Here is a 23,095-nt window from a genome sequence, read left to right on the forward strand (position 1 = left end):
ACTTCACTGTATTATATTACAACCATATACAATTGCACATAAGAGCACAGAGAATGGAAACAGCAGAGTTATAATAACATATTCTGTATTTTTAATCGTGTTGGAATGTGCCGTCAGTTCCTGGTTCTTCTTCCAGGTTTGAATTCTTAAATGATGGCGACGATAACAAGCAGTGAGATTTAGCTGTGACAGGTCTGAGTGTTTTTAATTAAAATAATTATCAATGATCATTCATCTTCTGTCAGCACTCACATGATTCATAAACCATGTGACATTGAACAGTGAGAAGTGACAGTCGGACTTTCTGCGGTTTAGGCTGCATCCCTACGAATACGTTTTCATTTTAAAATGGTGTTTTACGGCCTTTGATACAGATTTAAAACACTGGTGGAGATCATTAAGTTTTTAAAAGACATCTTAAAAATAACGGATAAACGATCTCAATCCAAACGAGCGTTTTATCTTTAAATCAGAAGTAATCTACATCCATATTAACACACCTGAAAACATCACATGACCATTCACATACACTTAGCATTAGTGTGCTGCTGTGTACAGGAAGCAGATAGTCAGCCTATTTGCAGTATGTTGCTTAGTTACAGGAAATACTAGAAACAATTGTTTGGACAAAAACGAGCGAGAAGTAAGAGCAGGGATTTCTTTTCTTGGACCGACATTGAGGTGGAACCTTTACAGACAGCATCACCTCTTTTACACCTCAATTATCAGGTATACACAGATTCTTTAAACTCGATAAATGAAGGTGCTCGACTCATTTCCTATTGCCAGTGGAGAATTTGGCCTCTCATCTCGCTGTCTGCCCAATTATTCTGGTTCTTGATCTTAGTGTTAGAAGGTGTTTTATGCATTTTACTGTCAATTTCTCCAAACTTTCAGACTAAAAGGCAGCCTGGACCTTTCAAACTAAAATGGGCCCAGCAGTGTTTCCAAAGTTAAGTTCTCAGTGGGGGAGTGTGGACGTCAGGTGTATACGAAGCAGCACTGATGCGTTTTAAAATGAAAACATATGAATGTGGATGAAGCTCACTTTTCTTCCTTCGTCTAAGGAGAATCAGTGGCCTTGGTTCACCTTTGCCAAAAGTCTGTAGAATTTTGTATTCAACACCATCACACAACGTGGACACCAGAATAATGAAAGGCGGTGAGCTCCTCTTGAGCAGCACCAGTCAGTAAATAAGCGTCTGTGTGTCCGTGTTGCTTTCTGTCGTTAAGAAATAGCACAGTTTTTATCTTTGTCCTTTGCACTGAGACTGTGAGCTCGTCTCCTCCTGAAGCTTCCTCTCAGCCCCGAGTCCCTCTGCACCTCCGTCTCCTGCCCCCCCTCCCTGTCCTCGCCCTCGTCGGGCTGCTGTTTCCTGAGCTGGGGGGGCAGAGGGATGGGCTGTCCCAGGAAGAAGCCGTCCTCCTCCGAGTCCGAGGAGGAGGAACACGTGGAGCAGGAGTCCTCGTGCTTGTAGTGGCCCGGCTGGAGGCTCAGGGAGGAAACCTTGGAGCAGCCCCGGCTGTCCGGGTCTCTCTCTCCTCTCCAGTCCAGCTCGTCCAGCTGAGGCCGCTCGGTCCGCGAGGGTCGGGTTCTCCTCTCTGAGCCCGGGTGGAGACTCGGGTCGGACGGGACACGGCCACGGTTCCACCCTCGCCTCAGATTCCGCTGCTGGTACGAGGATCCGTCTGGTTGAGGAAAAACAAAGCAAAATCAAGTTTATTTCCAAATTAAGATACATTTATTTGTCCCAAACACAAGCACACTCATGCAATTGTAGGGGTATTTAACCTCTGCTTTTAACCCATCTGGTGCAGGACACACAGAGCAGTGAGCAGCCATGTACGGCGCCCGGGGAGCAGATGTTGGGGGAGCAAGGTGCCTTGCTCAGGGGCACTAGACAGGGTAGGGAGAATCCTCTTGGATTTTTGGACAGATGAATCCAGGTTCGTCTTTTTGTTGTTTCTCCGTGGAGTCGAACCAGAGACGAACCAGAGACCTTTTCTGCCCATAGTCCAAGTTTCTGCCACTAGCCCACCGCCCCTCGAATTGAATGCGAGTTAATATTCCACCCTGAAACTTTTTGCTTACCCAGTAGATCCATCTGCGGCGGGATCCCTTTCTGCAGATTCAACCTGCTTCCAAACCCTCCCTCCACCTCCTCCTCCACCTGCTGGCCGTCCTCGCCCTCCCGCTGCTCCTCCTCGTTCTCCTCCTCGTCCTCCTCCGCGTCCACGGAGTAGCTGCTGCTGATTGGTTCTCTGAAGCTGACTCTCGCTGTGCCGCTGCGACCCAGCGGGGGGGCAGGATCCTCGGGTCCGTCCTCTAGAAACCGGAGGTCCGGCGGGTGCGACTCGCTGGGGATCAGGTCACGAGTCTTGACGGGAAGAGGAGGCGGGAGGACGGACGTGTTGCCGAGAGGAAGAGGAGACGAGTCGGGCGAAACCAGGGGGTTCACAAGTGGGTTTTTGTGGGGGGGAAACGCTGAGGACGAGAGAGGAGGAGTTAACACACAGTGAGTTTAAGTTCCTGTGAGTGAATATAAATAATCAGCAGAGGGATTCCTGATACCTTGCATAACTTGATTGGTCCTCTCCACCCAGTTTCTACAGTCTTTAGCGGTGGAGGTTCCTCTAGAATTCAGACCGGTTAGTCCAGTGTTCTCATTCTGCTGCAGAGCGCTGACTGGAGGTCTGACACCACAGTTCTCCGGCAGTAAGCTGTAGTGAGGGAGGTCGCTGGGCCAAGATGGACCCAGACCGTTTCCTAGATGAATGTGGGGAAGAGGAGAATAGGAGCCTCTGGGATGAGGCTGACCACCGGGAGCAGGAAGTCCGTTTTGAACCGGAGCCGAGTGGACGCCTGAGAGAAGCAGAGCAAAGACACGTGTTGGATTAGTGGGAAAAATACAAGTTCATTTGAATTCACATGGTTTTCTGACTCACCCCTGTTCTCCACTGCAGTGTGAATGCAGTCCTTTGCAGTTATAGTGACGCCCTCTGGTGGCTTCAGTGGGGAACCACACTGCTGCCTCTTGTGTTTCTCTGGCGTCCCGCTGTGCCGGCCGAGGTGCTGAGAAGTTCTGCTCTGCAGCGCCGAGTCGCAGGAGTCGGAGTTATCGGGGTCTTCGCCCAGCGAGCAGGGCCGGGAACAGAAGATGAGACCCGCCCGGGGGAGGAAGGGCCGTCCCAGGAGAGGCAGCCGGCAGCGGGCGCAGCAGAAACACGACTCCACGGCGTGCCAGTGCTGACCCTCGTACGTCATCTGACCCTGGTCGATACCTGAGAGGAAATTACTTCATGATTACACACATCACTTGTGTCCTCTGTTGTGGGAACACACAGTGCAGCTAGATTTCACTATGTCAGCCGTATTTAAATTCACTGTACTTCTATGACACAAATATCAATGCACAACTATTAGTTACACAAGAATCCAGATCTCTGTTTAACATTGTGAGACAGGTTATATATATATTTTAAATTAAACTTTAAATCTGCTCACATCTGGATTATATATCATGTTACAACACAAATCAATTTGAAAACTGCTGATTAAAGACATTGAGATTGACATTGGCTGCATTGAAACTGCTTTAAACGTGTTTCTTCAGACTCCGGTACCTATGTGCTCTCCGCAGGTATCGCAGTACTCGGCGTACATGGCCTGGTAGCAGGAGCAGCAGTACGGGCGACTCTCCTTCATGATGTAACGCTGGCCGCCGAGCGCCGCCTCGCACTCAAAGCAGCAGAAGTGCTTCATGTGCCAATATCGTCCTTCTGCCTCTGTGCACTCATCCGCGAGAATAATCTGAGAGACACAGACGGAGAAGTCAGTCAGAACCGCAGTGATGATGAGTTCACCTGCACAGGAATAAAATACTACAGAATACTGAAGGTTTTGGGTTTGAGAGACAGGGAGAGGCTTAGTCATCCTCTGGGTCTAAAGATCTCCTGGGGTCAGTCGTGCCAGATCCATTAGTCGACTACGTCAGCTAATCTCTTAAGTCACAGCGAGAGGCCATTCAAAACAAGGAGAGACGAATGACACTAAACTGACCAAAGCAAAGGATGAAGTACTCTCATAGAAAAGCACCTGACGATCTAAATACTCATCTTTACAGCAGCTGGAGCTTTGTTTTACTTGAAGTTAAATGAAGAGCATGGTGAGTTTGCAGAAGAAGACAGAAGGTCAGCTTTAATACTTAATTATTACTTAATAGAATTTTCAGTTATTTATCATTATTATTATTATTTTCATTGAATTGTGTAATGTATTGTTCGCAGGACCACGTTCATGTGGTCCTTTAAGAAAAACATCCAAGGAGGTAGACTGTATATCTTACTCTTAACCCATCGAGATGCACAGTGTTATGTGATACTCAATGTAAATTTGACATTGATTCTTGTTCTAATGTGCGTTACCTCCTAATAAAAATATTTAAAAAAAAGAAAAAAAAGAAGACAGAAGGTGAAGAGATTTGAAATCTGCAAAATATAGACGTCGACCTCCTGCACCAGTTTGTTGCTTTCTGACTGGGACTCCTCTTTGCTTTGAGAGACTTCATGTTAATCAGAGTTTGATCCGACAGGTTCTGGACCCTGGGGAGACAGTCACCTCGTCGCAGGCCTGGCAGCGCGGCTTCAGCCTCTCGGCGTGGTGTCGCCCGCAGTAGATCTGTCCTTCCTGGTAGAAGTAGATCAGATCCACCAGCAGCTCGGTGCACGAGGAGCACTGGAAACACTGAGGGTGCCAGCAGCCGCCGTGTCCGGCCCGGTTGGCAAACACCGCTATGTCTCCGCCGCAGATCTGCCTGCCACACTGGAAAAAAACACACATTTGGTTGGGTGTGTGAGGGGGGGGTGTGGTGCAGAGGGAGAGGAAGTCAGACGCCGCACATCCTGGTGAACGCGCCCAGGTCGTGCAGCTCTTTGCTTTCACAGCCCTGTAATCATTAAATGTCAGAGTGATGTGGCCCGGAGCCGTGCCTGCACCTGCACGCTTCAGTCGTTTTAATGCAGTTTTACATCCGAGTCTCAATGTTACATAAGGATACTGAAATGCTGCCTCACCTGTTGACATTTGGCTCCCATCATAGTTACAGGGAAGAGTCTGACGACGCCTCGGCCCAGGTTCTCTCTCTTCCTCTGCTGACTGAACTGACGCAGCTCCTTCTTCTCCTCCTCCTCCAGAGTGTTACAGTACTGCGGCTGTGGGAACACGGGGGAAACTCTTGTTGACAAATATATTTAAAAAATTGTCTCAACTTCGTTTGTCTCTTTGTTTCAGAAGGATGGATTCAAACTAGCAGTCGCAGTCCGATAACTATAAATCCGAACAAGTATATTGTTTACAGACTGATACAGACTTGAACAGAGAAGCATAACTGATCTGAGGGTTTGTATTAAGACATCAAGGTTCAAGTGAAACTAAAACCTTTTAAAATGAATTAAAACCAATTAAAATGACACCAAATAAAGAGCCTCATACGTAATAAATTTTTCTAACAATATTCTCCTTTCTTTGTAATTGTTCTGCATGAATAACTGTGTAATTTAAATTTTATACTTTTTCTAATAAGGGTGGTTTTGTAACAACTCTCCAGGGACTTCAGATGAAAAACAGCCTCTTGGCTGACTGGTGCTTTTACAGCATCTTGATTCATGTGCACTGTCCTTATTAAACAAGTCAACAAATAATTACACTGATTTAAATGAAATGTGTTTTTTATTGACCTTGGTTTATTTATCTTTTTTTACTGAAGCATCTTTGCAGAGGGTGAAATAAATCTTGGAATCGACATATTACTGTGTTGTGATTTAATAAGCTCAGTCTTTTAGGCATGATCACAATGCACCAGTAGAGGAATTGTTTCAAGACATGAACTCTGGAAAATGAGGTCCAGATATTTTATGGAGTTTGCATTTCAAATATGAAGAATCTGATTTCCAGAACATACAGGCGAGGGATGGAGCCTGGGGAGAGCAGCAGGAGGAAGAATATTGACGGAAATATTGAGTATCCTGAGATACTTGTATTCTTCTAGTTTCACATCTGTCGTGTGTTAGAAACTGTATCAACCTCTCGTTCGCTGTTAATCATCAGAACAGTTTCCTTCTATATTCTCACATGGTCTCACTCTGACATTTTAGGGTTAGGGTTAAGAGTTAAAGTGGCCCTTACCTCGCTGTCATGAGCCGGCAGCTGGTGCAGCAGTTGCTTGATCCGGTATCTCTCCCCCGGACTGTTCACATAAGGAACCCTGTCCTCTGGCAAGCAGCTGAAATACTGGTAAACCTGCGTGAGGAGACAAGTTCACATGTAGACATTAATCAGGCAGAATAAAGAGAGTCATTTATTCAATTGCTGACATTTAACATAAAGACGGAATCGTTGTTCCCATAGTTATCAAATTGAGCGTCTGTGCAGACTTGTCTAATAAATCAAATCAATCACATCAATTACATTTATATTTGTAAAGCACATATTCACAAATCACACGAATGGACTATAGTGGATCCCATCTTGATGCTGGATCATGATCTTGCTGGCTGCTGACCAGAGACTATGATTGCAGCAGGACTGCATGACATATAGTATTGAAGTTATCCTTCAAAAATGTTAACCCTCATCGATGCTGCTAAAAAACTTTAATCCCGATGATGTTTTCCTACACTTGACATCTATTGCACTTCTGTACGTCCTGGGAGACGGATCCTCACATGTGTCTCTCTGAGGTTTCTACATATTTTTACCTGTTAAAAGGGTTTTTAGTAGTTTTTCCTTACTCTTGTTGAGGGTTAAGGACAGAGGATGTCACACCATGTTAAAGCACTATGAGACGAATTGTTATTTGTGAATGTGGGCGATACAAATAAAATTTGATTGATTGATTGATTGACTTTGTCTCTTAGGGCTTTAACAAGGTTCAACATCGTCTGTTCTTCACCCTCAACGAGAGTAAATCTACCAAAATAAGCCCGAATAACAGGCGAAGTAAACTTAGAAACCTCAGAGAGGGTCACATGTGAGGGATCCTCCCCCAGGACGGACAGAATACACGTGTATTGTGCGTCATGTATAGGATTCCTTCCCGGCCTCCCCTCTGCTCAGCACCCGGCTGTTACCTGTTCGGGCTTGAGCCCCGGTGGGACCCATGAATACTCCTCGGAGGCGCAGCCCGAGTCGTCATCGGAGATGGAGTGTCTCTGGAAGTCCGACACCAGCTTGGTCATCATCTTCTCCAGCTGGCCCGGCACGGAGCGCACGGCATGCTCCTCTCGCACACACTTGCAGTGCACGCAGATTTTCCTGTGGAGACAGGGACAGTGTTGCACTTCAGCCCAGGGGACATTTTTTCTTTTTCCGATAGATTTATCACACAAGCCGAAAACTGATCAAATGTCAAATCTCTCAATAAATACAGGATGACAGGTGGGTTCTCCTGGTGCCTCAGGTTCTACAGAGGCAAGACACGGTGTTAAACTGAGAATCGGCTTCAAGACTTCCCAAACGAGCTGAGAAATCAGAAAAACAAAGAAAATATATCAAAATTTTGAATTTTATTACCATCACCTGTTTGTTGGCAGGATGACGCAAAAGCTACCGAGCCGACTTTCATGCTATTTTCTGGAGAGTCTGGGCATCACCCAAGGAAGAACTCATAAAAGTTTGGTGTGGATCCAGATCAGGGTGCGGATCCAGGAATTTTCTTTTTCCACTTTACTAAAATTTACGAGCATTTTAAAATAATTTAATTAGATGATTGAACTCTGTAATTAAGCCAAAAGAAAACCAGCCTCTTACTAAGTTGAGGTAGTTCGACGAGCTCCTCAAACAAACCTCGACACTTGAGTTATCTGTGTGTGTATGTATATATCCATCAACACAATATTAACACAACCCCTCCCACTGCCTGTTTCGTGAGCAGACTTCGAGACAGCATGTCACAAACCAGCCCACACACATTCTCCAGGTTGACTCAACCAGACTCCCCGCTGCCACAAATTACTAACACAACAGTTGTCACAAAGGGAACAACACTCCGTGCCCTCATCTCTCCAGAACCATTTATCTCCGCCGGACGAGGAGGAAATGAGGTCACGGATATAAGCCTGGCTGTCAATCCCATGGCAGTTAAGAGAGGGAGGTGAAGACGGGAGCAATAATCTCCCTCCGCCTCGTAATACAACCCATCTTTCCCTCGTTAGCCTGGCCACATTCAATCTGGCGGTGGGTGTGTCTTTGTGTGTGTGTGTGTGTGTGGAAGGGGGGGGGGGGGACCAGTGGAGTCAGAATAAAGCGCCTGGGGCTGACGGCGTCTCGTATCTGAATGGATGTGAGTGACACCGCGGCCACACGCAGCAGCATGTACTGCATGTGTACATCTCCGTTGTGGTTGCATAAGCGCCTGCCAGCTGGAACTTGTGGCTCAAGTTCACGAGGCACAAAGCTGCTTTATTCCCCAGGACCCCACCCCCCACGCAACCCAAAAAAAAAGCCAACGCACAAAAACACACACGACCCGGTGGAGTGCGTGAAAGCTCGACCGATCGATCGTCTCCTTCTGTGACGCTCGGTAGTAACATCTCTCTCTCTCTCTCTGGTCTCCCTTCACCCAACACAAGTTAATTGTCGGCGAGTTGACAAAACAGAGACACAAACTAACACTGTGGGATCCCAGTGTGTCTTTTCTCAGGCCCTGTAACACAATACATGTTTATAAAACAGCACACCCACTCCGTCCCTTCCTGGACCTTATAAGGCCACGATCGCCGGGACCAGTATAAATAATAGTAAACACCGAGACTCAGGCTTAGAGGCTATAAGCCATGTTGGCACAGATCTGGTTCCAGCTGTATTTGTGCAAGTGTGTGTTAACAAAAGCGGAGGGAAAGGGTTGGGGGGGTGGGGGGGGGACACCACGCACATTCCTACGTAAATGGGTAGGAGGACACAGCCGGAGAGACCTGGCATGGGGGGGGGGACAGATGGCAGACGCACAACGTCTCACCCCAGCAGTGACCCACTCCCCCCACACACACCCATCACCGGCCTCCACCCCACATGATGAAAGCGTTAACTGCAAATCACAAATCACTCAGGACTCTGCAACAAACAAACTGTCTCTCACTTTTTGCACCTGTATCACTTTTATCACCTTATTACGTTTACACTTTACTTTACAGAAACGTATGCTGCTGTACGTGCTGTACGTGAATCTGTATGTTTATAAAATATTAGGAAATGTCTTGTTGTCTTATCCGTTGTGCCTGTGCACTTTATATGTTTCACCGTGGGAGAGTGGGAAACGTTCTATCGATTTCTTTGTATGTCTGAACATGTAAAGTAATTGACAATAAAGGAACTATTGATTTGGGAGAATTTGTAACGTAATAAATCACGTCTCTATCTTGACGTTAAGCCTGGTTTGTGCACAACATACATTTAAACACACGTCTGCTGTCTGAATATAAACCAGAGGAACTCACTTCATATAGAAGAGACACACGAACGAGTGTGCTGTGAACGTTTAACATCCAGGAGAAGCTTTTTCATCTTCTTTCTCCTCAGCACGTGGTTGTGTATTCGTGACTTCACTAAATTTAACAGCAGAACATTACTGAAGGGTATTTCAACACTGTGCAATTTACCAAGCCCTGCTGTGCTGAGCCATGTCCTGTTCAATTATCTGAATCACAAGCCTCTGATGTAATACAAGCAGGCTTTGTCCCCTCGGGATATGAGCATTTGGTGCAGATGAGACACAAACAATATGATTTACGATGTTCAAAAGAAGGGAAAATACCTGTGATTGTCCTGATTAGAGTGGAAAGTATAGATACTTAAAGACTTGTAAAAAATCTGTGTTGAGTTGAGTTTCGATGGTTTTGAAAGGTTGCAGATCTACAATCAGAGTTTCAACCCAAGGCTGCATCAAAGAAACAGCCCAGAGGAAAATCCACTGATCCTCAACACATGGCTTTTTACTCCTTGTATTATATAAATAAATCCTTATTTGAATTGGTGTATTGTTTCAAAGAAAATCTTTACAAAGTGATAGTTGTTAAACACTAGCATCACATTCAAGTCGATATGATTGTGGCTCGATGTTTTGATGGAAGCGGCTAATTAGGTTTTATAATTTCGTCAATGGCAAATTGAATTTTTACTAAACTGCTGTCAAAATAGGAGATTAAATGATTTGGTTAAATAATAAATCAAACTGTTTCCTACTTCCTGTTGTTCCTCAAACGTCACTGTGGGAGAACATCCGTCAATTTGATTGAAAGGGTCAAAATAAAAGTGCACAAACAAATGCAATTAATTAACTGTGTATATCCAAACTGTGCGGCCTCGAAAAACACAAAAACAAATCTAAAATACAAGTTCAACACTGGATATATAACCAGCATTATGAGTTATTAAGAAGGAGACACAGCAGATGCTGCTCGGGACAGAGATCCACAATCTGCCACTAGATTTGTTTGCTGGACCAAAACACTGTTAGTGAGAGTGAGCGGCTGCTGCATCTGCTGCTGCGACCGATGGTGCACCTCGTGTTTATAGATTTTAATCTGCAGATTATTTTACTTGATTAATTGTTTGACTGAAATCTTTAAAATTAGTGAAGAACATTTAGAATGTATGTATTTTTCTCTCCAGATAACAGCCTGAAACCTTCAAATATCACTTTACAGTCATATGAGAAATAACTGATCAATCGATTATCAAATATATCATTAGAACTTTCCGTCCACGGACTAATCTATAAATCTACAACTTTATAAAAAAGAACAATGCCTTAAATAATTATAACAAGACAAATTTAAGCCTGTATGATGAAGCAGGGTGATGGAGGCCATGCAGGAGAGGAAGGTATTTGCAAATGGTTGAACTGCTGAGACGGAAAAGTACAGAGAAGGTAAATATTGACTGTGCAGATCTGAAATAAACTCATTTGAACTTGTGGAAATCCAACAGCTTTAATTAGCTTTGGCTGAAGGGGATTGAAAATCATTTTAATTTTGTCGCACACAGAGATTAAGCCCACTCACACACACACACACCCCCCCCGGATCCCACACTGACTGGCCACTAATAAATCCGCCTGTGAACAGCACAACCTGATGTCAGGTGAACAGTCGTGTGTACAAAACAACATGAAGTCAGACTATGACACACAAAAGAACTGCACAAAAAAAAAACCAGTGGATTACTCACATCTCCAGACTTAATGACTGTCTGTGTTTCTTGTCCCTTTAATCCTGTTAGACTGTAAAAGGTTTTTTTTTTCCATTACCTGCTGTAATCATCACAAATTAGCCCAGGTTGTCCCGCAGGCGCTGTCCCATCCCGACTCTGCTGACGCTACAAAGGGTTTTCATGTGACAGGCGTCTCCTGCTGCTGCTGTCTGCCTGTCAGCCTCCTGCTCCATGTGCTCACTTCTCTCTCTCTCTCTCTCTCTCTCTTTCTCTCTCTCGCTGCACTGCTCTTTTCAATGTCTCCTCCACCCCCCGACTCCCACCCTCCTCCGAGCTGATAGTGGGCTCCAACCAGAAGACGTCACGGCGCCGAACACGACCACAGTCCCAAGAAATACAAATGGCTTTTTAAAAGACAGGACACATCAGACTCTGAGCGGAACAGTCCTGAGGAGTAAACTCACGGTGTCTCCTCTCCTCTGATTCACAACAGATGGACGATTGTTGCTCTGACGCAGTTATTTTAAAAGTGGAGCAGATTTTGAGCCTGTGAGCAACGCTGTGGGGTTCCTGTCTCTGTCACCATGTGTGAATACGATGGACACGCACGACAGCAAAGTGTCTCTGGGGCAAGATCGAGCAGACGGCAGGAATTTCAGTCTCAGCAAAAGTCACCACACGTCTCTGAATTCATTCCAGCTCCAGTGTGAGCGTCAACATTAAAGCTGCTTCGTGTTTGATAGACACAACTTCTACGAATAATCAGTAGATCCATTCGTCAAACTCTTTGGAACGGGCTGTTTTCGTGGCCTGTGGTTTTGCCGGTTGCAGTTTTCTTTCTGAAACTGTAAAAAAAGTGACCTGGAGTAATGGAGCCGCAGCAGCAGATAAAGACTCGGTCCACAGACGCCTGAAGCCACCGCTGCTGCACAAAGAGCCGCTCGCCTGGAAGTTCAGTGAAGCTTCGACTCGCAGAAACCTGAACTGGGAAATCTGTTGTCGTTGCTCTTTTCAGATTTCTGGAAATATAGATCGATTTCTACTCAGCAACTCAACAACTCCAGCATCAGAGTCAACAAACGCTCCTTCGTGTTCAACAGACACAAAGTAGAGTTCCAACAAATGGTTATTTGATCCATTAGTCAACGTTATCTCGCTCCAGCTCCTTTAAAGATAAAGATTATTATCATTAAATAGTTATTGATTCTGAAGGACACACAGTGTGGCAGCTATATAATAATCCTCTGCTTTAAAAGCATGCTGCTGCTGCTGGTGTGATAATCCATATCTGCAGCTGACTCCAGAGAACCCTCCTCAGATCTGGTTCTGAAAGGCAGATGGGCCTCGTCCTAAAACTCTCTGCCACTAATTGGAGTCTGAGTAATTGCCACATGGCCGCCCAGACTAATAGTGAAGGCGACTTTGAACACTTTTTAAATGGGCTGGGGACCTGTGGGTCAAAAGTAACTTAATTCGCTCACTGCTGGGCAGCGGAAGCACCATCTGCACCCCCGCCCCAGTTAAAGCTCTGTCTGTGGGAGCCCGGGATGAAGATGGATCACTTCCCTCTCAGCGAGCGCCAGCAGCTGAGCCTGTGCTCACCCGGCTGGTCTTCTCCATCGGGGAAGGTGTGACCCGGAATTGGTTATTAAAGAAGATGCAATTAGCGGCAGACTCCGGGGTCCGAACAACTGACCCCCATACATCTCAATCACTTAATCACTTTCAAGTTCCTCGTTCTCCCGGAGCGGCTTGAAACAGACTCGAGACGTCAGAACAGGACGTTTCTCTTTGTCTCAGACTGAACGTCTTCCATGTAGCACAGCGTTGTGTTCATGCTACACAGATCAGCCGTACTGTAAACAGATCGATGTGTTCGGGGGGGCCGCACTGGCAGTGGGCGTGTGAGGTGGAGCACAGCAGCACATGTTTTAGATTACATCCTAACTTCCTTTGTCTTGACCTGAATAGAAGGAACAGGACTGAATGAGCTAAAAGATACAATTACAGTCTATTGGTTACAGGAACTACACATTCCTGGGCCGGTTGTTTTATGCAATCCTTCACCGGGCTACAGTCGGATTTAGCTCAGCAAACTTTACTTCTTTCTTTCTTCGTTTGTTCATTAGCTTTGTGACAAACCTGGTGAGTGTGCTCCTCATGTTGTATCATAAATCTTCCTTGCTTCACTCATACAAAGAAATCTGGATTCATTTTCTTCAGTTTAATGTTGCACAAGACTTTGGCAAAACAACCGTCTGGAATTTTAAACTTCCACGTTCCTTCAATGGCTCCGCTAAGGAGGTTCTGTTTTCATTTGTGTTTGTTAGTTAACAGGATTGTGCAATAACCACACAACCTTGTAATTCTTAAAAGGGGTGGGGCAAGAACCCATTAAAGCTCGGAGAGGATCCAGGAATATTTCTTTACGATGATTGATTTTCAAATCAAAGAAGAACACATTAAATATTGGTGCAGATGCAGATTAAGTGGCAGATCCAGGCGCTTTCTATGCCATCTTATATTTTCAGATTTGTTTGAATCTGTAAATGTATTGAATCTGTAAGCTGCAGCCTTTTTGGTTGACATATTTTTTTCGATGCTGTATAAAACTGTGTTAAATTAATTTATCTTTAGCAGATACATGTAGTTCCTCATTATTATTTAATGCTCTGGTGTGTAGTATCTACTTGTATATGTTAAACCTGCTGAAATACAACAGTCACATCTGGAAATCAAAAGCTACGGTAAGACAGTGAGAGAGGAGGAGGGCGAGGGAGACAGGGGGAGGTATGAAGTGGTCCAGAGGGTTAGTATCTCAGCAGTAAGGCTTAATCTTATTAGTGTGATTGACAGGATTAAAGTGACCAAGAGACCCACCCAGCTGGATATAAGGAATAAAGAGGAGAGAGAGAGACAGAAAAGAGAGTGCTCAAATAAAAGCATGTGAGAAAACGCTTAACAGAGGAAAATCAACTGTTGTTCAGGAGGTTAACAACTCCTGAAGAAGCAGGTGTCAGAGGTTCACACGCTGACTTCATAGAAAGGGATTATAATATATGAATAAATCCTTTTGCTGCAAAGAATCCTTTGGTTACAAAAACACAACATGGACGTCCAACAAAACATCTTTATGCAGAGTAGAGGTTCCTTTGTGTCCGGACTGATTCACACTAAAGGAAATCGATCTGGAATATCACGCAACAAAAAGCTTTTCACTTTAAAAGCCGCCTCGGAAGCGAATGCACCACGTGGCCTTGTTTTTAGAACGATAAAAGACAAATGCTCCTCTGACATAGAAGAAGGTCTTAGGTCTAAATCTCTGCAGCTCGGACGTACAACACATGTTGCCGGATGACTGTTGGTAATCCTGCTGCTCTGTAGCTCCTCTGTTTTCCCATGAAGATAATGCCGACTCAAACTAAATGCAGCTGCTGCAGATGTGTAGGCTTAATGGCACTGGCGAGTCTATGTAGGGCTCGATTCTTTATGACTGTGGAGTCAGTGGTAAGCATCCTACCCTGACTGGGTCATGTTTGTTGTCTTTTAATGTATATCTGCACTCATCGTGTCCACAGATCACAGTTAAGCTGATTTCCTTTGTAAGCAATGTTGCTGTATCTCCAGAGTTGTGTGCGTATACACACAGAAACATGGTTTAACCCTGAATTTGCATTCAAATCAATACAACTAGTGAATAAATCAGATACAGATTTAGTTCTTGCTGATAGCAACAAACTGAGAACACACACTGTGAAGTCTTTGGCTGAACAAAAATTGTTTGTGTGTAAAAGAAAATTAAAACTTAACCAAGAGCGTCTGTTATGTGAGGGAGTCAACACATTAATATTGTTTTAGACACAAAAGGGAATTAAAGTTAGAGCCAGACTCATATGAGTCTCTCATGGTATATGCATTTGTTTTTTATTTGACAGAATAAACTATTTTATTTTATATGTATAAATATGTTAATTTAATACGTTTAAGTCCGGTTTATTTGTGTTTTATTTTTTATTTATACATTTTTTGGCTGAAAACCTCAATTACATTTCTATGTCATCAGGCCATATTTAAAGAACTGTTCCCAACCTTTTGTTTTAATATTGGTTGATGTCCGTTTTAGAAATTGATTACTTCCTGATCTCTATCAGCCCCGAAGATCTATTGTTGAATACTGAGTTCAAGTTAAACAGGTATATTCCAGCCTGAAAAATCCAGATATCAGACGGTGCTTTTTATGAAGCTGATTCTAAACAATGGCTGTAGAAACTCCAAAAAGCAGGAGAAGAGATTGTGACTGTTCCAAACAGAGCAGAAGAAAAACATTTCCTGCTAAGGTACCAGGCAGCGGCGTGATAGTGTCTCAGACCCCCGCAGTTCATACCTCCAGCCGTGGACACGGAAGCCGGGGCACTGGTCTCCACAGCGCATACAGGGCTGACCTCTGTCCGGGTCCTCTTCCTCCTGCTGGAAACAAAACACAATCCTCACTGTAGCGCACATCGTGAAAGAACGATTAACACAAACTGATACAAGTTAGAAAAACACAGTTAAAAAACGCACCTTGTGAGTCACACATGGCCACAGCAGCATCAAGGTCATATCGAGTGAGAGCGAGCGAGTGATGTTTACACTTGAGCCAACAGCAGAATGCACTTAGAGTCACTCAACCTTCAGTTTAGCAGCGTGTGTGATGGATTATGAGTCGTCTATAGATTATTAATGACATCAAATGCAGACTTATAATGAACATCACATGCGAGTGCAACTGTATAGATATAAAAAGCAAATAAAAACTACACCACTGGTCAGGTGGTTAGTCTGAATACACAAAGAAGGTTCCAGGATCGAATCCCAGTTCAGTCGGGGTCTCAAGTTTGAATGTTGTCTATGTGGGTGAAGGTCTCTACTCCGGATTCCTCCCACGGTCTAAACATGACCTGAAGAGGATAAGAGGTGTAGATAATCGATTGATGATCCGATATCGGTGTCCGGTGACGACACTGACGTAACTAACCAGATGCCACCAGATTCCACAGTTGATCTTTTATTAATATAGATAACTATAAATATGTAATAATACACTTTGAAGCCCATTACTAAATGCTGTTGATCACGTAATTACTGTATTTGTAATTTAACAGTTCGACAAAGATATCCTGCACTCTCCATTCTCTCATCACTTTTCAACAGCTCCTCCTCACTAATCACCAGGGTCCAGAACCAGGACTACATCTTGCAGTGGGAGTTAAACTTGACATTACTTAACCTCTGGCTAAACCTGTTAATTTCGCATCAGCCCTCGAATTCAGCCTCGCGGTTAAATTGAATTCTGAGTCGGAGGAGCGCGGCGCTGCCTGTTCTGAAGCGATAACAGAGAAATAAGTAACACATGGAGTCAAATCTCAAAAGTGCCTTTCGCCAAAAGTGCTGAGCGGTGCATCTGACTAAGCCACCAGCGTGTGAAGCTTTGCTCTAAACCAACTAGCTCGTATCTCACCGCTATTCCTGCAGCCTTGTGTGTGTGTGTGTGTGTGTGTGTGTGTGTGTGTGTGTGTGTGTGTGTGTGTGTGTGTGTGTGTGTGTGTGTGTGTGTGTGTGTGTGTGTGTGTGTGTGTGTGTGTGTGTGTGTGTGTGTGTGTGTGTGTGTGTGTGTGTGTGTGTGTGTGTGTGTTTATTGGACCCACTCTGCAGACACAGGCCTCTTTTTAGAGATGAGAGGAAGGAAGCAGTCACAGGATGAGAACTGCACCCTTTCCCTCTCCATGCAGTCTCCACTTTCTTTCCCTCTAAAGCCGTCACTCCACTGCACCTCTCGTATCTCGTGCATGTGAAAAGTTTACTGTCGATAGGGATTTTTGTTAATTATTAGCTCTTCCCAGATTGGTAAAAACAGTAACTCTCTGACACTGTTGTTTTTAGCTCCAGAACTTGGATTATGTTCCTCATTTTTCTCCGCAACAGCTGGAAAGGTTTTTAAATGGCCCCCAAGCAAAGAACTCAACTTTTCAAGCCTGAAAATAAACACTTGGATCTTTTACCTCGAACGCATGAGTCAAGTTCCACATGAAGACGTACACTCCCATGAACGCTGACGCCAACCGAGTTTAATGAGCAAAGCAATAAAATGAAGATATGTGACACAGCGAGGTACCTGTGCATACCTGTTTCCTTTTCCAACACACATACACACACACACACACACACACACACACAAGAGAACAGCAGCACTCAGAACTCCCCCAGACGTATTCACTTCAAGCCTGATTCCCAAGAAAATTATCAAACTGCAATGAATGACTTTGATTAGGGCAACAGGGAATTTGCTTTGCTTATCTCACTGATAACTGAGGCTGTAACAAGGGTTTCAAGTGCTTCGCTAATGCACCGAGAAACCACGGAGCGATTAGCCGCTTGTTTTTCTTGCACCTTTGAACGTTAATCATGTGTTTTTTCAATTGGAAATCCTTCTGTCTGAGCTGTCGGGGTGGAGGTGGTAGGTTCTCTGCACAACATCCAGTTTCGTAGCAACATGAACTAGTTAGTCCAGAATAGTCCTTACATGCCGTATTTAAAATGCCATAGTGTGCAAACAACACACACACACCAACACACACATGGATACAGTGCGACCTGTGTCACCCAGCCTTATTAATCACGATGTTGAGTATGTTAACAGGAGCAGGTATGGAAGGTGACAAGACGGCTCAATGGAGCGTACAGAGATTTCTGGGTGACTGAACCTGTCAGTTGTAATTTCCTTTGGAAGCAGCTCCTGAGCTGTCACACACTAACATGGGGGCCGAGCCTGACACACACTCACACACACACACTCACAGACACACAACAAAACCCCTGTACATTTAACCCTTGTCTACGGCTTCACTCCTTAAATATAACATTTATAAAGGTTACAGAAACAGTGAATAGCTGCAGGATAAAACAATGTGGAAACTGAAGCCGACCTGAGATGATCGCACTTCAGGGTGTCACTGACTCTCCATTCATGCCGGGAAGAAATGAAATGACACTTTATCTGTTCATGTTCTCTCTGTCATTCTCCTCCACTCGGGCCAGGGCCATGTGTGACCTGGTTGTTTCTTAAAAAGTAGAGATTGAGGAGTGGGAGCAGCTTCAACTTGTTTACGTCATTACTTCTTTATGATCCGTGTGTTGACAGAGAACTTTTCATTGTTTGCCTCTGAGCCTCTTTGAGAATCAGTCAAAACACAATATAACAAACTGTAACCACAGCAGAGTCACCGGAGAAGCAAGGACACAAATCTGTGAGCATAATGTGGAGATAATCAGGGGTTTGTTGTACAGTTACTTTGAATGGTATGCATTGTATTGCAGATATGTACTTCTACTTCAGGTTGCCCCTGAAGAACCTGCTTGGGACACACACAAAAATTTACTTATACTGCTAATTCAGAGTATTTTGTATCAGGATCAGTGAGCACAATAAAATACATAAACAAAAATAATGGTTTCTGTTAAGTAAATATAAAGTAAGTAAGATGTGTGTTAAGATAAGTATAAATGAAGATTTACTGTAGATCAGGGTCATTCTTTAAATCCAAAAATATAAATGAATATACATATTTATATACAAATATATAAATCAGAGCACAGGCAGCCATTCGATCAGCTGTGAGTTTTAAACCCCACCTCCGCCAACCGAGGTTAATGTTTCTGATTGGAAACAGACAGTGTAATATTAGTTGCCTGATGCAGAGCGACGCCCACTGTGTCTCGCAAACCTCCTCTAATTATTTTCTGCCTGAATTTCCCCGGGAGGTGGATGAGATGGACGTCTGTTCAAATTAGATTAAGCTCAGCAAAATGATCCGGTTTGGGAAAAAGTCCAAACTGTGGATATACGAACTGTGGTCTCTCCTCACCACTCGCAGCTTGTTGACGCTCCCTAACTCTCCAACCAGGCCCGCTCACAACAACAAAATAAACTTGTGACTTTCTCACTCACTTCAAGTTTGTAATTAAGAGATGAGGACGGGTACAAACTGTGACGTCATCAATCATGAAGGATTAGGAATCCTGAGAAAAGCCTTGAGTTTACTTGAAATTGCTTTTTTTCCGTTTTGTGCATCACGAGAACATCCTGGACGGTTTTCACCCGTTTGAAATGTTCAGTCCATTTCCGTTTATTTAACTGAAATTGAATTAAATAAATATGATAAAACCTTTCAACTTGTTTGTTATTAACTGCATGTGATCACAAAGCCAAACAGCTGTTTCTCCTGCCACCTCCCAGCTGCTGTTTCCTCCTTGTTGATCTAAACGTGGAGGAACCTTGAATTCACCGACTCTATTTTTAAGGAACCACATGTCAACCTTGAACAGTACCCGCTGCCACTTGGTGCTACTTTGCCTTGAATGTCTCCTTATCATGACGCCGGTGTCAAGGCTGCACAGAGACTTAAAGGGGGTTTGGCGTGTGTTTCCTCTCGGTCTTCCACAAAAAGACGTCAACTCGGCGACCCGAGGAAGACGAGGTCCGCCCATTGTGCTGTGCGTGAAGGATGTGAGGGAAGTGGTGGTAGGAAGTTTCCTCTAAACCCAACGTGGGTAAAGTAAATACTGCAATCACAAGTTCACATGAGCTCACATGCTCACACTCAGAGCAGCAGCAGTCGTTTCCTATCAGCTCCCTCACTCTTCTGCAGCGGGTTGAATCACATGGTCTCCGTTTGCTTGAGCTCGGTTGCTACCAGGTAACCAGGTAACCAGGTAATGAGCAAACTGAGAGCCGGCCAATTCTCTTATCTGACATCAGGAGGCGACCACATCGACCCAGCCGGGGGTTTACTGCTAATAATATGAGAGTAGATATACACCTGAAAGTTGTCTTTAGATCCTCACTAAGAGAGAAGAACTCCTCAGGTGTTAGAGAAATAATCTGGAGAGCTTTTGACCCAAATAAGAGAAATGTGTCATTTGGATTTTGTTGCCTTGGTGCAGGAGGGGTTAAACATTAACATGAGAGGTCAGAGGTCGGGGGCCTGTGCTGTAGAGGCATGCAGAGTCGATGCAGCTCTCCTCACTGGACAAGATCAGACAGACAGTTTGCAGGTCGAGCGTCTCCAGGCCCGAGAACAAGCTGACAACAAAACTCTTTCTCAGATCAGTGATATCGAGTTCTCTGTTATTGGATCTTCCACCATATCTTAAATCTGCAGCATATGACATGAATATCAAACGCTTACGTTCCCATGAATCACCACAAGCATCCTTATAGTCAACAAATAATTTGTTTACGCGCAAGTACAGACAAATACATGCATCTTATTAAGTATTTAACATCTACTCTGTACTTATAAATAATTTCTGTGTTGTAAAATGATCTGTAATTCACTTTTGCGGCGCTGATGTAATGAGGTGTTGCATAAAATATTCATGAAATCATGAATACTTTATAGGTGTAGTTGTTGTATGTGTGAGGTGGGAACAGGTGTCAGAGTGTTTACATGGTGTTAGAGCTAAAGGACAAGTGGCAGGATCTCCATTAAAAACTAGATATGAGCCTTTCACAGACATATTTAAATATGACTTTATGGAACAAGCTCCCAGAGAGCTGCAGGTCCGCTGCACGTCTTTGTTCTTTTAAATCAATGCAGCGAGCAGTTTCCTATTTGGCCTTTTATTAAATCATACAACCATTAATTTATAATATTGACAATTTGTCATGAAGCCTTTTTATATTCTAGGTAAAGCACTTTGAATTGTCTTGTTCTTGAAATGTGCTAAACAAACTTGCCTTGCCTTAGTTCATTCCTATATATTTGGTTGTATTTCATTCTTTTTAAGCGTTATTTATACTAAACTGATGTTTTAACTGTAATACATCAAACCTAAATGACGTGATAAGTGTTTGATAATCACATTGACGATTATTGTGATATACACAATGGCCAATATATCTGTTTTACTGCCTAATATTGTTATCGGACCCCAAACAAATCCCTAACACGAGAGTCCAGGAGAAGAAGAGTTAATATCCTGAGTCCACTTTGTGTGTGTGAGTGTCACCGGAAGTGGTGTGGCTGTTGTCCCAGTGTGCTGCTGCAGATCCAGATGTTTCAGCCTGGCCACACAGCTGGGAGCACTGGGAAAACAGCCTCCTCTTTCCTTTATAAGCTGCCTGACTGTGTTTCTGGGGCTGAATTCCAACTGGGAGATGATTTATCTGAGCTGTAATTGCTGCTGTGATGAGAACATGACACATAATCATGTTCTCATCCACCACATCCAGACCATGTGAAGAAACACACAACTGTGACGTAGCCTGACTTCACCTGGGGGGGCGTGGACTGAGTCAGGACACAAAGAATGTAGCTTTTTAAGGGAATAAGGATTTAAAAACATTATTAAACTTTGTATCTGAAGTGTTTGAAAATAGTGGGACCTTCTCACTCAACAACACTTCACCCACACAGACTCCAGGTGGAGGTGGGACTCTTTCCCCGGACTCTTCTCTGAGCTGAAAACCCAACAAACTCCTATTAAAACACAAACACGAGCCTGGAACCTTAAGGTGAAACACTTGATGTGTTTCGTGGGGAAAATTTAAAATCGTCATGAGGTTTTAATTAAGTTGTAAAAGTGAAGAAAGAGAAACTCACCGAGCGGCTGGAGCGTCGCTTCTTGGAGCCGCGGAGGAACATGATGAAGACGAGGAGGAAGAACAAGCAGTTTCCAGGAGTGAGGAATAAAAACCAGGGGACAAACACACATGTGAGGATATGTAACACAACACGGTGTGTGTCCGTCTACATGATGTCGGGCTCTGACTTCACTGAGCTCCTCATTCCAACTCACACACACACACACACACACAACTACACTCCGCCGAGGACAAGCTGGTCCCAGTAGAGAGCATGGGACTTCTGGGTCGACCTTTTCAAAGTAAAACAGTGAATACTTGCTCTGCAGGTTGTGCAGCTGCAGGATCCAGATGTGAAACTGCTGGATCAATAAATACATTAATAAAAAACGGTTGATCAAACAAAACATGTCCAATGTGACATATTCTGAATTGTTTTATTTTAGATATTAAGATATTAAACTTACTTTGATAATAAGAATTAAAAAATGTATTATTATTATTGTTGTTGACTGCTGCTGCTTGAAACTTGAAACTTAAATATGAAAATATAAATATGACGATTACACGTCTTCTCTTTCTTCTTCTCTCCCTCTTTTTGACATTTATGAGCTGAAATTAAAGTTAGAACTTAATGAATAAATGTTGAGTGGATACACATTATGTAAATGTTTGGGTTAATAGATTTACTTTTCTACGTTTATTTTTTCAAACGGACTAACCTCGCTTTTATTTAGAAGGTGCCAACCCTTAACCTGTATTCTGGCAGTAAATATATCTAACTTGACCACGTTCCTGCTTTATCTCGTGTCCACAGACCTTATGCAAAGTTATTATTTCTCCAAGACTTCAGGGAAGTTGACTGTTTAATTTACTGGATTCAATTTGCTTTATTAACACATTTAAAAGCAGGTCAACATTAGTCTTTCTTGATGGATCTGATTGAAATGGCTTCATTGAGCATGGGAGCAGTAAACATATTGATAAATATTCCTAAATATGCATTTTTGACTCAGAAATATGACCTAATGCAACAGAGATAAGCTTGAGGGGAAAGATATCATTGAACTCAGGCTGCTGCAGCAGAGGCAACATGAGGACTTTGTTTTACAGCAGTCAGTTTGACCCCAAATTTAAAAGGATTATCATTCCACTGTAGGTCTTTAAAATGACATGGGTAATACAGAAGTCAGTAGTGCAATCAAGGTAGGAAAGGGCTTTTATAACGTAATCTTGATATTAAAAAGTCAGGAACCGCATGTATA

At 43.7% G+C, this 23,095-nt stretch overlaps 1 protein-coding gene across 1 annotated transcript; it reads right to left on the reverse strand.

Moving 5' to 3' along the window:
* Positions 1-513: 513 nt before the first annotated feature.
* On the reverse strand, positions 514-22,037 carry prickle3 (prickle homolog 3). The gene is made up of 11 exons (XM_061074280.1): positions 21,850-22,037; positions 15,591-15,673; positions 7,129-7,312; positions 6,185-6,298; positions 5,074-5,211; positions 4,619-4,822; positions 3,625-3,811; positions 2,947-3,282; positions 2,573-2,863; positions 2,093-2,485; positions 514-1,689 (listed from the first exon to the last, which is right to left on the reverse strand). The coding sequence occupies exons 1-11, from the start codon at positions 21,889-21,891 to the stop codon at positions 1,229-1,231; spliced, it is 2,433 nt and encodes an 810-aa protein (XP_060930263.1). The 5' UTR covers positions 21,892-22,037; the 3' UTR covers positions 514-1,228.
* Positions 22,038-23,095: the final 1,058 nt, after the last annotated feature.

The sequence above is a fragment of the Limanda limanda genome, chromosome 7 (genome assembly GCF_963576545.1).
Source record: "Limanda limanda chromosome 7, fLimLim1.1, whole genome shotgun sequence".
Classification (NCBI taxonomy): Eukaryota; Metazoa; Chordata; class Actinopteri; order Pleuronectiformes; family Pleuronectidae; genus Limanda; species Limanda limanda.

Coding starts and splice junctions, on each gene's coding strand:
- prickle3 (XM_061074280.1), bottom strand. CDS start 21,891: ATGTTCCTCCGCGGCTCCAAGAAGCGACGCTCCAGCCGCTCG. Junction 7,313..15,590: donor TTCCGTGTCCACGGCTGGAG/GTATGAACTGCG, acceptor CTGTCTCCACAG/GAAAATCTGCGTGCACTGCA. Junction 4,823..5,073: donor TGGGAGCCAAATGTCAACAG/GTGAGGCAGCAT, acceptor GTTTTTTTCCAG/TGTGGCAGGCAGATCTGCGG.